The sequence below is a fragment of the Bos javanicus genome, chromosome 23 (assembly GCF_032452875.1).
Source record: "Bos javanicus breed banteng chromosome 23, ARS-OSU_banteng_1.0, whole genome shotgun sequence".
Lineage (NCBI taxonomy): Eukaryota > Metazoa > Chordata > Mammalia > Artiodactyla > Bovidae > Bos > Bos javanicus.
In genome coordinates, this window is record NC_083890.1 from 28317750 (window position 1) to 28332535 (window position 14786).

General features: G+C 50.4%; 1 protein-coding gene across 10 annotated transcripts; it reads left to right on the top strand.

The window, feature by feature from the left end:
* The first annotated feature begins 899 nt into the window (after positions 1-899).
* Positions 900-14577, top strand: MDC1 (mediator of DNA damage checkpoint 1). 10 transcript variants are annotated; one of them, XM_061399192.1, is made up of 16 exons: positions 900-1596; positions 1759-1903; positions 3428-3569; positions 4464-4844; positions 4930-4999; positions 5295-6727; positions 7509-7574; positions 7740-7832; positions 8314-9111; positions 9219-9262; positions 9758-11803; positions 11888-12007; positions 12128-12310; positions 12529-12654; positions 12748-12858; positions 13792-14577. In XM_061399192.1, the coding sequence occupies exons 3-16, from the start codon at positions 3431-3433 to the stop codon at positions 13957-13959; spliced, it is 5778 nt and encodes a 1925-aa protein (XP_061255176.1). In that variant the 5' UTR covers positions 900-1596; positions 1759-1903; positions 3428-3430; the 3' UTR covers positions 13960-14577. The 10 variants fall into 10 exon arrangements, with proteins under 10 accessions (XP_061255176.1, XP_061255178.1, XP_061255177.1 ...); XM_061399194.1 differs by lacking the exon at positions 1759-1903 and having other exon boundaries at positions 7743-7832; XM_061399193.1 differs by lacking the exon at positions 1759-1903 and having other exon boundaries at positions 900-1592.
* The last annotated feature ends 209 nt before the right edge of the window (positions 14578-14786 follow it).

Sequence of the window (14786 nt, forward strand, 5' to 3'; positions counted from 1 at the left end):
GGTGAGAAGTGTATAAACAAACACTAGAGTGTGGTAAGCACCATGATAAAGGACATGGGATATCAGGCTCCCTGAGTGTGTGCTCAGTCATGTAGGACTCTTTGCGACCCCATGGACTGCAGCCTGCCTGGCTTCTCTGTCCATGGGAGTTTCCAGTCAAGAATACTGGAGCTGGTTGCCATTTCCTTCTACACGGAATCTTTCCGGCCCAGAGATTGAACCCGTGTCTCCTGCATCTCCTGAATTGGCAAGAGGGCTGTTTACTTAAGAGGCACTTGGTTAGATGATAGCAAGGTGTCAATTCACACTGGCTTCAACACACATTTCTCGTCTTCTAAATAAAAGAACATAAATTTCTCTAAGACTCGTCTACCCAGTAAAGGACTTGCCTGGTGGCTCAGACCGGTAAAGCATCTGTCTACAATGCGGGAGACCCGGGTTCAATCCCTGGGTTTGGAAGATCCCCTGGAGAAGGAAATGGCAATACACTCCAGTACTATTGCCTGGAAAATCCCATGGACAAAGGAGCCTGATAGTCTACAGTCCATCGGGTTGCAAAGAGTCGGACAAGACTGTGCGACTTCACTTTCACCCAGTTAAAACGTTCATGTTTGAAGGCACAATCACAGTGAAAGTAGTTATGTATTTTGTGGTAGTGAAGAGAGTTCAGAATTCACGATTAAACTGTTTCAATTTGTCTCTAACAATAGCCGTAGGAGCCTAGGCAAGCTAACTCCGCAGAACTCTTATTTCTGGTCAGAATGAAGTGAGAATACGAATGCAAAAGGTCCTCCTAAATTATTCCTGTGAAATTGTCTTGTCTTAGTATGAAATTTAGCAAAATAAAAATTATCATTCTGTAGCCCTTCAAAGACCTCGGTCAGCCTTTAATATGGTTAACAAAAGAGTTCTCTCCGTTTGCCTAGATATCTTTACTCTAGGAAAATGACCTCAAAGTGTCCATCAGGAATGGATTCTCAGGGAGGAAATGACATGACTTCTAGATGAGTTAAATCAAAAGGAAATGAACTTCCATTGTAGTGAGTCCTCAAGCGCCACGCCTACGGGCTATTCTCCAAACTGAAGTCTTCAGCCACGACTGCAGCCCGCAACCCTTATATTTCTCATGAGTCAGCGGACACCATTTCTGGGAGGACCGAGAAGGCGCTCTGGCCGCACTACATGCTTAGGTCGACGACTGTGATAAGCCCCTCTATCCGCTGCTGGCATCCAGACTCTGTGGTCGCAACTTGGAAATATACGCGGGAAGTGGGTGGTGAAACCGCAGTGGGTTGTCCCTTTGGAGCTGCCCAATCGAAGTGCGCCATTCAGTGCGCCTCCGCGGCTTCCGAGTACCGCCTCGCCCAACGGATCTCAGTCTCCCCGGAGAAGCCGCCCCTTTGAGCCGTAAGGGGGCGGGTCGGGTCGGGTGGGGCTCCGGCTTTGCCTCCGCGTTGGATTGCTCCGTCTGCTTGCCGCAGGGCCGAGAAAGACAAAGGCTTCAGCCAATCAGCTAATCGGCCCCTTCCCCGCTCAGGCACTGGCACCGCCCCTGTCGCAGCCGTTACTGGTGGCGCGCGCGGGGACTCAAAGTAGGTGAGTTCTGGGGGGCCTGGCCCACGACTCCCCGGATGCCATCTTGGTTCTCCCGGAGGGCGGGAGGGGCGTGCCTTGGGTACGACTGGGCGGAGGATTCTTGGAAATTTGCTTCTCGGATTATAACCCTCATCTTCACTTGACGGCCCTCCCTGAGTTTAGGTATGAAGACACTGGGAGAGGTTGGGCTCTGAGGGAACCCTTGGGATCGAGATCAAAGATGAAGGCCCATTGGATTGGAGCCGAAGGTCATGGGCGCCAGCTGACTTCGCCATCATGAAACGATGTTAACACTTTCTCCGTGGAGGTGTCCCACTTTCCTTACTTGTCAACATTTTCCCTTTAGGGTAGCATCTTTCAAATTTAGTTCCCACCCATACTAGTTTGACTTTTCATTTTATTATTTCATCAGGAGAGCAGAGTTAATTTTACGTTTGGCTCATGAATGTATTCGGAATACCTCTTGTGGTATCTGGTACACAGTAACTACCGTTGAATTAACATGATGGACCCTTGGGGGAAAAGACAGTTCTAATTGGTCCAGTTCTCAAGGGGGATGTGTGAGGCAGAAATGGAATGTAATAGTTACACTATGGTGACACCTATTGGGATAATACAAGTCCACCCACTACCGTGAAACACTTAGGATACATGGGTAATAGGGAAAAGTACCAGAACACAGAGAAGACTAAAGGCAAGGCTTTGCTGCGAAAGTGACATTTGAGCTAAAAGGATGGATAGGAGTTGGATCACTAGGGGCAACGTCCTAAGGAGCTAGCTAAGGCCTGCAGATGTGAGAGACAACAGGGACAGTGTGTTAAGAGATTAAGGAGAAGGTCCATGTTGAAGAACCACAGGCTTGGATGGGGTGGCGGTGGGACACACATTTCAGGAGATGAGGTTCTGATCTTTGAGGGTCTTGCTAAGGAGTTTAGATTTATTTTATCCTATGGATGTGGAAAACCATCAAAGAATATTAAACAGGAAGAGACATTATCTGAGTGAAAGTCACTCAGTCTTGTCTGACTCTACAGTCCCTGGAATTCTCCAGGCCACATTACTGGAGTGTGTAGCCTTTCTCTTCTCCAGGGGATCTTCCCAACCCAGGGGTCGAACCCAGGTCTCCCGTATTACAGGCGGATTCTTTACCAGCTGAGCCACAACGGAAGCCCATTATCTGAGTGATATTAGACAAATCTGTTAATCCATCCCTGTTGCAGTTTCTTTATCTGAGAAATGGAAAGTAAAATAAGGAATTTTCTGGCAGTCCAGTGGTTAGGACTCCGTGCTTCCACTACAGAGGGCAGGGGATCAATCCCTGGTTGGGGATCTAAGATCCCACATGCTGTGTGGCCTTAGTTGGGGCATGTGGGATATAGTTCCCTGACCAGGCGTTGCACCCTGGCCCCCTGCATTGGGAGCACAGAGTCTTAGCCATTGGACCACCAGAGAAGTCTCTCAACTCAGTTTTTGTTTGTTCATTTTGTTGTTGTTGTTTTTTTTTGTTTGTTTTTTGGCCATGCAGGATCTTAGTTCCCTGACCAGGGATGGAACCTGCACCCCCCCAGCAGTGGAAGTGCAGAGTCTTAACCACTGGACAACCAGGGAAGACCCTTATATTTCTGTACTTGGAACTCTGTAAAATGTCTTTCTTATTCTGTGTCATGGTCAAAGATATTTCTTAAATGCGTCAGAAAAATAACAACAGAATGATTGGCAGAAAGAGAAGCACCAGCCTCCATAGCTATCCAGGAGACTGCAGTAACCAGTCTCCTCCCTGAGGCTGTGTATGTGAGCCACTGAAGGAAGGGATAATGTGTTTTTTTCCCAGATCATGGAAGACACCCAGATTTTAAACTGGGAAGTTGAAGAAGAGGAGGAGGTTGAAGAGAGACCCAGTGAATCTCTGAGGTGTAGCTTGGAGCCCCTAGGGCAGCTGCGTATCTTCAGTAGTTCCTACGGACCAGAAAAAGGTCAGGAGTAATTTCGTGCTAAAGTGCTGGTATAGGCCTCTTATTTCTGTGGGGAGGTAATGGGATGGTTGCAAGCTTAGATATGCATCTGTGAGGTCTGAAAAAAATGTCTTACTGGGGATGGAAAAGCGGGGATGATTATCTGATTGCTCTAGGCAAGAGACCTGGACTCCATGGGGATGATTTTACTTTGTTAGGAGAAGATGAAGGAATTCAGATAAAAATCCAGTGAGGTCTGGAAATGGAAGGTGGTGATGTTTTGCACAACAGTGTGAATGTACTTGATGTCACTGTGCTATACATTTAAAAATTGGCTGAACGGTAAATTTATGTATGCTGTGCTGTGCTTAGTCGCTCAGTCGTGTCTGACTCTTTGTCATAGACTGTAGCCCACCAGACTCTTGTCCATGGGATTCTCCAGGCAAGAATACTGGAGTGGGTTGCCATGCCCTCTTCCAGGGGATCGTCCCAACCCAGGCATCGAACCCAGGTCTCCCACATTGCAGGCAGATTGTTTCTAGTCTGAGCCACCAGGGAAGCCCAAGAATACTGGAGTGGGTTGTCTATCCCTTCTCAAGGGGAGCTTCCTGACCCAGGGATCAAACCGGCATCTCTTGCATTGCAGGGAGATTCTTTACCAGTTGAGCTACCTGGGAAGCCCAAATTTTCTGTATATTTTACCACAATAGAAACAATCCATTGTAGATGGATGGAATGCTCACTATGAATAATGCATTGCATATATTCTTTATTAGCTAGTTACTCTAGGGCCTTTTATTTCTCTAATGCATGGGGGAGACCTTGAGTGAGTCGTGGGGAACTTTACAGAAACTTTTTTCTTAATAGCAAGTTAGGATTATGGCTTTGGGACTCACCTACCTTTCTAATTCTTAGACTTCCCACTCTACCTGGGGAAGAACATGATAGGCCGAATGCCTGATTGCTCTGTGGCCCTGCCCTTTTCATCAATCTCCAAACAACATGCAGTGATTGAAATCTCTGCCTGGGACAAGGCGCCTGTCCTCCGGGATTGCGGGAGCCTCAATGGCACTCAAATCCTGCGGCCTCCTAAGGTCCTGGGCCCTGGGATGAGTCATCGTTTGCGGGACCGGGAGTTGATTCTCTTTGCTGACTTGCCCTGCCAGTACCATCGCTTGGATGTCCCCCGGCCTTTTGTCTCTCGGGGCCCTCTAACTGTAGAGGAGACACCCAGGGTACAGGGAGGAACTCAACCCCCCAGGCTTCTGTTGGCTGAGGACTCAGAGGAAGAAGTAGGTAAGTTTGTGTATCAGGAAGGTGGGTGAGGAGACAGGGACGGTGAGTGTAAAGCTCTCCACTTACTCCTTTCTACTCATGACAGATTCCCTTTTGGACAAGTGTGTGGTGAAAGGACCAAGGACCTCCTCTTTGGCAACAGTCGTTCCAGAGAGGTGAGTGTCAAAGGGCCAGGCATCTGAGTCTTCAAGTGGATGAGGAAGCAGGGGCTGGAGGAGCCATCTCTGGGAGAGCTAATTACCATCAAAGTCTGGGCTGGGGAACCACACATACTCCTTCACTTAACTGAATTTTTACTGAGCGTCTCATGTGCCAACTAGAGAACTAATTACTAGAGACAGAACAGCAAGTACTACCTTGAGTCTGCTCTCAAGGAGTTTCTACTTGAATGGAATATCCCTTCTGGGGGAATCGATTCTATAGGTTTCTTCTCTTCTCTTCCCTTCACAGTGATGAAGAAGGGCCTTCCCCTGCCCCAGATGGGCCCGGGCCACCTTCTGCCTTCAACTTGAACAGCGACACAGATGAGGAAGAAAGTCAGGAATCAGGAGCAGGGGAGGCCTCTTCAGCTCCCAGAAGAGGTACCGCTGCAGAGACAGAACAGCCTAAACCTGTCACAGCCGAAATCCAGATTGAGAAGGATCAGTGTTCCGTGAAGGAGAGGAACAGGGACACAGAAATCGAGAGGGATGTGAAGAATGGGGTGGTTCCGACTGGAGTGATTCTGGAGAGGAGCCAGCCTTCTGGGGAGGACAGTGACACAGATGTGAGTGATGAGAGTGGGCCTCCAAGAAGGCTTGCTGGGGTCCGTCCGAAAAGGGCCTGGTCTTGTAACTTCATAGACAGTGATACTGATGGGGAGGACAAGGGGATCCCTGCTGCCCCAGCAGTGGTTCCCATGAAGGAGAGGCAGATCTTCCACGAAGCTGGTACACAGAGCCCCCAGGCACCTGGTGTGGCATGTCGGCAGGAGAGCCCAGCTGATGGTGATACAGATATAGAGGAGGGAGAGGCCCCCCTGGACAGAAGCCAAGCCTCCATGGTGATCGACAGCAATACAGACGATGAGGAAGAAGTCTCGGCAGCACTGACACTGGCACGTCTAAGAGAGAGCCAGGCTGGTAAGTGGAACCGAGATCCAGATGCAGAAGAGGACAGGGCCCAACCAGTGGCCCTTCTGGAGCGAAGCCAGGCCTCTGCTAGGGGAGACAGTGACACAGATGTGGAGGAAGAGGGGCTCCCAGTGGGAAGGAGGGGAATGGTTCCCAAGGGTCACATGGACAGGGAATATTCAAAAAAGAGCCAGCATCCTCCCAGGGACAGTGATACAGAGGGGAAGAAAGATGAGAGCTCTCCGGGGGTCCACCTGGAGAGAAGCCAGGCCTCTGCACAAGTGGAGGACGAGGTCCCACTGGGGCCAGCTGTTGCACTTCCGGAGAAACATCAGGTACAAGGCATAGTGTGGACACATCACACCGATGCGGAGGCAGAAGGGGGCCCGGCACAGCTCCCCGTGCTGCGTCTAGAGGAAGCCCGGCCTCCTCTAGCTGGGGACTGTGAGCTGGATGTGGAGAACACATCCTCAGCAGCAGCTGGTGTCAGAAAGAGCCAGCTTCCGGCGGAAAAAGATGCTGGGACCACGTGGGCCGCAGCCATTCCTGAACAGGACAGAACACTTGCCACCAGGACCCAGGGTGGGTCATCCATGGCACCAGGGGAGCAGGACCTTCTCCCGGTCTCAAGGGAAAACCTAGCAAATCTGGTGGTGGATACAGGCACTCCACGGGAGCCCCAGCCACAGAGAGAGGGGGCCCAGACCACCACAGGAAGGGAGAAAGAACCACATGGGAATAGGGCCACAGACTCTGGAGAGAGCCTCCATGGTAAGTGCTGGCCTTTCTTCCTCCTTGGAGGCCTGCGATAAAGAATGCTTCTAGCTTCTAGCATATCTTAGTTCATGTGAGCTGCTATAACAAAAGACCATAGACTGGGTAGCTTATAAACAACAAGTTTATTTTTCACAGTTCTAAAGGCTGGGAAGTCTAAGATCAAGACACCAGCAGATTCAGTGTCTGACGAGGCCCTGCTTCCTTCTTACAGATAGCCGTCTTCTCGTTATGTCTTCACATGGCAAAAGGGCCCAAGGGAGCTTTCTGGAGTCTTTCTCTCATTTTTTCTAAATGACTTTATTTTTGGCTGTTCTGGGTCTTCTTTGCTGCGCTGGCTTTTCTCTAGTTATGTGGAGCCAAGGCTGCTCTCTAGTTGTAGTACACTGACTTCTCATTGCAGCGGTTTCTCTTGTTGAGTACGGGCTCTAGAGCTCAGGCTCAGTAGTTGTGGCACACAGGCTTAGTTGCTCCAGGGTATGTGGGATCTTCCTGGATCAGGGCTTGAACCTGTGTCTTCTGCATTGGCAGGCAGATTCTTTATCACTGAGCCCCGGCTGAGCCTGCACTAATACCATTCATTGCAGGCTGCGCCCTCATGACCTAGTCACCTCCCAATCACCTCCTAATGCCCTCACATTGGAAATTAGGTTTCAACATAATTTTTGGGGAGACACAGATTCAAGCTATTGCATAGGATTGGGGCTGTGGAGAGAACTATAAAAAAGGAGTTAGGATCACCTCGGTTTTTTAATTATCCTGCATTCCTCCCCACCAGATTCTGAAGATCTGGACCTACCAGCTACCCAGTGCTTTGCAGACAGAGAGAATCAGAGCCTGGAAGGTGAGGCCATCTGTGTTGTGTGGATACTGGTACAAGCAGGAGCTGGGAGATTAGACTGGTGGTCCTTGAAGGATGTCAAGGCTGGCATGGGCAGCGTAGAAGACTGGGAATGGGCCCTCAGAGTTCTGTGGAGAGGCAGTGCTCAGGCCATGCTTTTTTGTGCAGCAGCCCCCAGCATGGAGGATGAGCCCACCCAGGCCTTCCTGTTTACTCTGCCCCAAGAGCCTGGCCCTTCCTGTTGCAGCTCCCAGGCCACAGGTATGAGAAACTCACGCCTCTTCCGTGCCCTCAACTTGGCATCCGTATTTCCCCTCTCTGTACCTGTCTTTATAGCCTTTGACTTTTTTTTGCTGATGTTCCTCCATCTCGTCAGAAAAGAACGCTACATTAAGTCAGACCCAGAGAGCAACTACTCTAGCAACTAGTTTATCTTAATTTATGTATTTGGTTGCACTGGGTCTTAGCGGCGGCACACAGGATCTTTAGTTGCAGCACGAGGACTCTTTACTTGTGGCATGTGGGATCTAGTTCCCCGACCAGGGATCAAACCTGGTCCTTCTACATTGGGAGCTCAGAGTCTTAGCCACTGGACCACCAGTGAAATGTTATGGCTCTCTTCCTTATTCCCAGCTTTCCTTTAATAACTCACTTAAATTTATTATGCATGAATTTGTCTTAATCTTTTCTCAAGCTGTTACCTCTTCAACCTGCATCCCTCTCTCTCTGACTCTGCTTCCAGGTTCCCTGAATGAGGCATGGGAGGTCTTGGCGACACAGCCATTCTGTCCGAGAGAGTATGAGGCCTCCGAGACCCAAACCGCTGTCACCCTCCTTGACACCCGTGCATCTTGCCCCCCTCCATCTAGGACAGCACAGCAAGAGCAACATCCAGAGAGCCCAGTCCATGCAGAAGCACTGGGGATGGAAGGCAGAGGGATGCAGACTGTGGAGAAAGACATGGGTACCCAAAGAGAAACAGCAGAGAGGGTGATCCCTGAGGGAGGGCCACCGCAGAATGAAACCAAGAAACTGCCCTCGGAAGGAGAGAGGGAAGATGTGACGGGAGAGGAAGAATTAATCGGGGGGATACAGGGTAGAGAACAAAATCAGGTGTTAGCTAGAGATACTCAGAGCCAAGAATCTGACAAAACAGTGAAAAGTGCAAGTACTGGAAGGGGAATGGAGATTGTAAAGTTAGAAACTGAGACACCCAAGGAAACACAGGAGAAAGAGAGAGAAAAGCAGACTCTCGCAGGGGAAATATTTGAGAGGGAAGCAGGGAAACTGGTAGCAGAGAGAGAGAGTGAGGTAGGTGGGTTAGAAGTCAAGGGACCCCAAGAGCTACTGGACAGAGGCCCACAGATGAGGGAGACAGAGGCGGGGGGCCAGGACCAGAAAGGCCAAGCCTCTGGTCCGCCATCAGAGCCTGGAGCAGGGGCAGGAGACCTTCAGGGATTTACTTCAGATCCAGTAGCTTCTGGGAGCCAGGCAGGTGGAGGAAGGGGAGCCCCAGGGAGCCCCAGGAGGCAGCAGAGAGGTAAGTGAAGGTAGAGGGGAGCCCAAAGTGGTCCACATCCCTATGATAATTGCCTCCTAGGTGACTCACTGCTTAGACCTCAGCTGTTTGTCTTTCCCTCTGTCCAGGTGACTTGAATTTCGAGATGCCACCTGCTGAGAAGGCTTCCAGGGTGAGAACTGCTGTCTCTACCCCCACCCCACTCCACAGGTCATCTCTACATTGCCTGCACGGCCCCTTCCCCTGACCTTGCTTTCATCTACTCCTTTCCTTTTCTTCTTACTTTTCTTCCATTTTCACTGCTCCTTAGTTAGCTTCTGTCTGTCTAACTTGACACCTGTTATTTTCCATATCTATTTCCCAAGTTCTGTCTCCCTCTACCCGTCTCAGAACGTTCCTTTTTTCATGTCCCTTCCCTCCCTTTTTTCTCCCAACCATCCTCTTTATTACTATTGTCCATATATGGCCTTTTGGGGCTAGGTCTTTGGGAAAGAGGAAATTCCAGTTCTAATGGAACTAATAAAATTCGAATTCTAATTCCAGTCTAATGGAACAGACAGAAAGAGAAGTGCCATGAGCACACTGTCTGAACAAGTATTGAGAACACTATCCAAGTCCTCTCTCCCTTCTCTCTGCCTCTTCCTCACGGGCTTCTCTTTCTCCCCAGGGTGATCAGGAATCCCCAGATGCTTGTCTGCCTCCTGCAGCGCCTGAAGCCTCAGCCGCACTCCCAAACTCCCTCATCTCTCAGATGCAAAAACATCCCGCACCTCAGTCCCTCCTTTTTCCCTCTCCAGCTCCTTTAGAACTGCCTATTCCCAGGACCAGACGAAATGAGAGTCAGGAAGCTCCAGAGACTCCCTTCTCCTCAGAGCTGAACTCTGTCCACCCAGAACCCAAAGTCAGGCCCCAGGGGTCCTCTCCAGTTTCTTCTCTACCCCTTGAGCCCCACCCTGCCACCCCCACAGGCCAGCCTATTGCCCTTGAACCCACATCTGGGGTCTCTGGGAGCGGGACACATAGTTCCTTTGATGTAACTGCCTCATCAGTTGTCCCCACAGTCCTTGCACTGCAGCCATCCACCTCCACAGACCAGCCTGTCACCCCTAAGCCCACACTTGGGGCCCCTCGGGGCAGGGCACAGAGGTCTTCTGTCAAAACCCCTGAACCCAGTGTCCGCATAGACCAGCCTATTGCCCCTGAGCTCACAGCTAAGGCCACTCGGGGCAGGGCACAGAGGTCTTCTGTCAAGACTCCCAAACCAGATAACTCCACAACACCCAAGCCCCAGCCTTCCACTTCCACAGACCAGCCTGTCACCCCCAAGCCCACATCTCAGGCCCCTCGGGGCAGGACACCTAAGTCTTCTGCCAAGACTCCTGAACCAGCTGTCCCCACAGCCTCTGAGCTCCAGCCTGCTGCCCCTAAAGACCAGCCTGTTGCTCCTGAGCTCACATCTAGAGCCACTCGGGGCAGGACACAGAGGTCTTCTATCAAGACTTCCAAACCAGATACGTCCACAGCCCCGAAGCCCCAGCCTTCCACTTCCACAGACCAGCCTGTCACCCCCAAACCCACGTCTCGGGCCTCTCGAGGCAGGACACCTAGGTCTTCCACCAAGACTCCTGAACCAGTTGTCTCCACAGCCTCTGAGCTCCAGCCTTCTGCCCTCACAGACCAGCCTATCACTCCTGAGCTCACATCTAGGGCTACTTGGGGCAGGGCACAGAGATCCTCTGTCAAAACCCCTGATCCAGTTACCACCACAACACCTGAGCTCCAGCCTTCCACCTCCACAGACCAGCTTGTCACCCCCAAACGCCCATCTCGGGCCCCTCGAGGCAGGACACGTAGGTCGTCTGCCAAGACTCCTGAACCAGTTGTTCCCACAGCCTCTGAGCTCCAGCCTTCTGCCCCTGAAGACCAGCCTGTTGGTCCTTGGGCCACTCAGTGTAGAAGACATAGGTCTTCTGTCAAGACCCCGGAACCAGTTGTCCCCACAGTCCCTGAACCTCAGCCTTCTACTTCTAAAGACCAGTCTGTCGCTCCTGAACCCACATCTCAGGCCACTCAGAGCCAAACACATAGGTCTTCTGTCAAGACATCCCAGCCAACTGAACCCACAGCCCCTGACCTCAAACCTTCCTCCCCCACAGACCAGCCTGTCACTCCCAAGGTCATAGCTCAGGGTGGTCCAAGCAGGACACGAAGGGCTTCTACAGCAAGTGCTGTGCTGGTTCCTACTACCCCTGAATTCCAGTCTCCAGTCCGCTCAGAACAGCCTCTTTCCCCTGACCCCATCCCTGAAGTCAACTGCAGCCTGAGGCCGAGGGCCACTAGGAAACATGGGTCTCCCACAGCTCATGTTCATGAGCCCTGCACCACACCCCCTGAACCTAACTCTCGCTCCTCAAGGAACCAAACACATGGGGCAATGAAGGCAGCCAAGCCCCTTAGCACCATTTCTGAGCCTGCCTTTGCCCAGCTCCCTGAGGCACCGCCTCACACTCCCCAGATGCCAAAGGAGGAGGCAGCTGATGGGTCAGGCTTCACCCCAGAGCCCCAGCCTAGGGCCTCTCAAAACCGCAAGAGGCCTTCAGCTACTGCACATTCACCTCCACTTCAAAAACGGCTCCAGAGAGGGAGAGTCCCTCAGAAGGCAGCATCCCTTAAGGAAGAAGAAAATCCAGCAGTAAGGCCGAGGAAGGAAGAGGTAAGGAGAGGGCTTGGGGCCACGAAGTTAGGAAAGGGCCTGGGGGCTTGGAAACTTCCACCAAGTTCTCTCTCAATCCCCCAGGGTGTAGTGATTCCAGGTCCAGGCAAGAGAAGGAGAGAGCAGACAGAGGAAGAGTCCCAGGGAAGACCGAGCCGTAGCCTGCGACGGACCAAACCTGTCCAGGAGTCCACGGCCCCCAAAGTAGAGGAGACGGGCCATGGGGCCTCATGGGAGGTGGAGATGTGGGAGGACGGAAGGAGACCCAGGGGATTTGAGGGAGGGGCTGGTTGCTGTACCAGCTCAGGCTAACCCCCTTCACAGGTGCTCTTCACGGGCGTGGTGGATGCTCGCGGAGAGAGGACGGTGCTGGCCCTGGGGGGCAGTCTGGCCAGCTCAGTGGCTGAGGCTTCTCACCTGGTGACTGATCGGATCCGCCGTACGGTCAAGTTTCTGTGTGCCCTGGGCCGGGGCATCCCCATCCTCTCCCTGGCCTGGCTGCATGAGGTGAGAAGCCAGGAGATGGTGACAGACTCGCAGAGACAGTGACAGGAGAAGGCTGCTCAGGTGAGGCTTTAAGAAGTGGTGGGAGGAGCGTGGCTACAGGAAGATGAGGTTAGTGAAGCAGAAGGCTTCATTCCCTGAGCTCCCTATTGTAAACTCTATACAGAAGAGCTGGGTGAAGGGCTGGGCTGAGCTTTGGTGCTGACCTTTACCGTCCTTAGTCCCGCAAGGCAGGCTGCTTCTTGCCCCCGGACGAATATTTGGTGACTGATCCTGAGCAGGAGAAGAACTTCGGCTTCAGCCTTCGGGAGGCCCTGAGCCGAGCTCGGGAGCGAAGGCTGCTGGAGGTGAGGCTGTCTTCTGACCCCCGGTTCAGCCATTTCCCAGCCGTCCACAGCCTCTCAGAGAATCTACTGTCTCCACTGTTTCCTCCCTCCTAGGGCTATGAGATTCACGTGACCCCCGGAGTCCAGCCACCGCCACCTCAGATGGGAGAAATCATCAACTGCTGTGGAGGCGCCATCCTGCCCAGCATGCCTCGGTCCTACAAGGTAGGGGTGGTGTGCTGAGGGTCTAGAGAGGTGGCTAGAATGGGTACAGGTGAGAGGAGAAATGGAGGTGCAGCTGGCAGCACGGAGCAGTGAGAGGCTGGGGAAGTCCTGTGGTACAAGAAACGGGTGGAGAAGAGGGAAGAGGTCTGCTGGTTTTTTTTATAGTTACAGTCTTTTCAAATGTACACAAAGGGAACAATGCAGCGAACCTCCGTATACCAATCACTCAGATTCAACAGACTAATTTAGATGTTGCTGCATTTGCTCTGTCATTCCCTTTTTTTCTTTTTTTTTCATTTTGTTTGCTGAGGTTGTTAAGGGAATCTGTAAACATCATTATTATTTTTTCCTACATACTTAAAATATACATTTGTAAGAAATAGGCACATTTCTGTATAATCAATCACATGTCGCTTTTAGTCAATAACAAAATTAAGTTGTTTTCTGTCACTTTCATAGTCCATTCATCAAATTTCTCCAGTCATCTGAAAGTGTCTTTTTACAGTTCAAGTAAGGATTCAAGCAAAGTCCATGTATTGCCACAATTGCTGTATCTCTTAATTCACTTTTAGTCTAGAGCATCCACCCCAACCCACCCAGCCTTTTTTCTGCAACTGACTTCTGGCAGAAACTAGGTCAGTTTTCCTTTAGGATGTCTCATGGTCTGGATTTTTCTGTTTGCTCTCTTGTTATATCATTTACCTTGTTTTTCTATCTTCTGTATTTCCTATAAATCATAGTTCATTTAAAAAGCTTGAACAAATTCAGGTTCAACTTTCTGGCAAGAGTTCTGCGTAGACAGTGTGTGCCATGTGACTTCCCATCAGGAGGTATTATCTTAGTGATGCTCAGAGTGATCAATGAGTCCTGAACCTATTTCTTGGATTCTTTTTCACCCCTGACTTTCTCTTTTCGCTCTTTGTCTTTCTCCAGCCTCAGAGGGTCGTGATCACATGTTCCCAGGACTTCCCTCGATGTGCCGTTCCATATCGGGTTGGGCTGCCTGTCCTCTCACCCGAGTTCCTGCTGACGGGAGTACTGAAGCAGGAAGTCAAGCCAGAGGCCTTTGCCTTCTCCACTGTGGAAATGTCATCCACCTGAAAACCCCACCCTGGTACCCTTTTCCCTCCCGGACCAATACAGAAAATGTTAGAAATATTCAGAAGAAAGAACTTAGGGCTTTAGAAAAGATTGGGGTGTCTGATCTGATTTGTCTTGGAACATCCGTGGGGCCAAAACAGGCCTTTTGGTAAACAAAGATAGGGAGATTGGGAGCCATGGGTTTTCTTAAATGGCCATTTAAAATTGGCCAGTCCCAGGCTCAGATATCTTAAGTCACTGCTCATATTTAGCTGGCCGGATGTACCGATTGCTTTGTGGCACACACAGTGTCCTGCCTCCTGTTTGGAAGCCATTTACTTCTCCTCATCTTTTCTTTCTGGGATTCTTACTCATCCTGTACAAGATAGTGAAAACAATTTTAGTGTCAGGAACTTGAAAAGATGCTTGGAGTGAGTAAGTTTGAGGGTGGAGTTATGGAACGTCCCTAAAATATTTTCCTTTCTCCTTACCCCATCTTGTTAGAAGCATCCTTTAGCTTTGACATTGAGCTAATCTCTGCAATTTATCTCTTTTTTTTTTGGCTTGCTTTTCTAGTATTTATAAATTTAAAGCCTAGGCTTAATGTCTGTGATAAATAAATATTCACTCTGTGCCTTATGGTGTAGTGCAGTTTTATTTTGTAAATCTTAAAAGTTGGTTGATTATAAGGATTTGAGGAAATTAGAACCCATATGCATTGCTCATGGGAATGTAAAGTGATTCATCCACTGTGGTAAGCAGTTTGACAGTTTCTCAAAAGTTAAATATAGAATTACCATATGATCCAGCAATTCTCATAGATACACAGCCAAAAGAATTAAAACAGA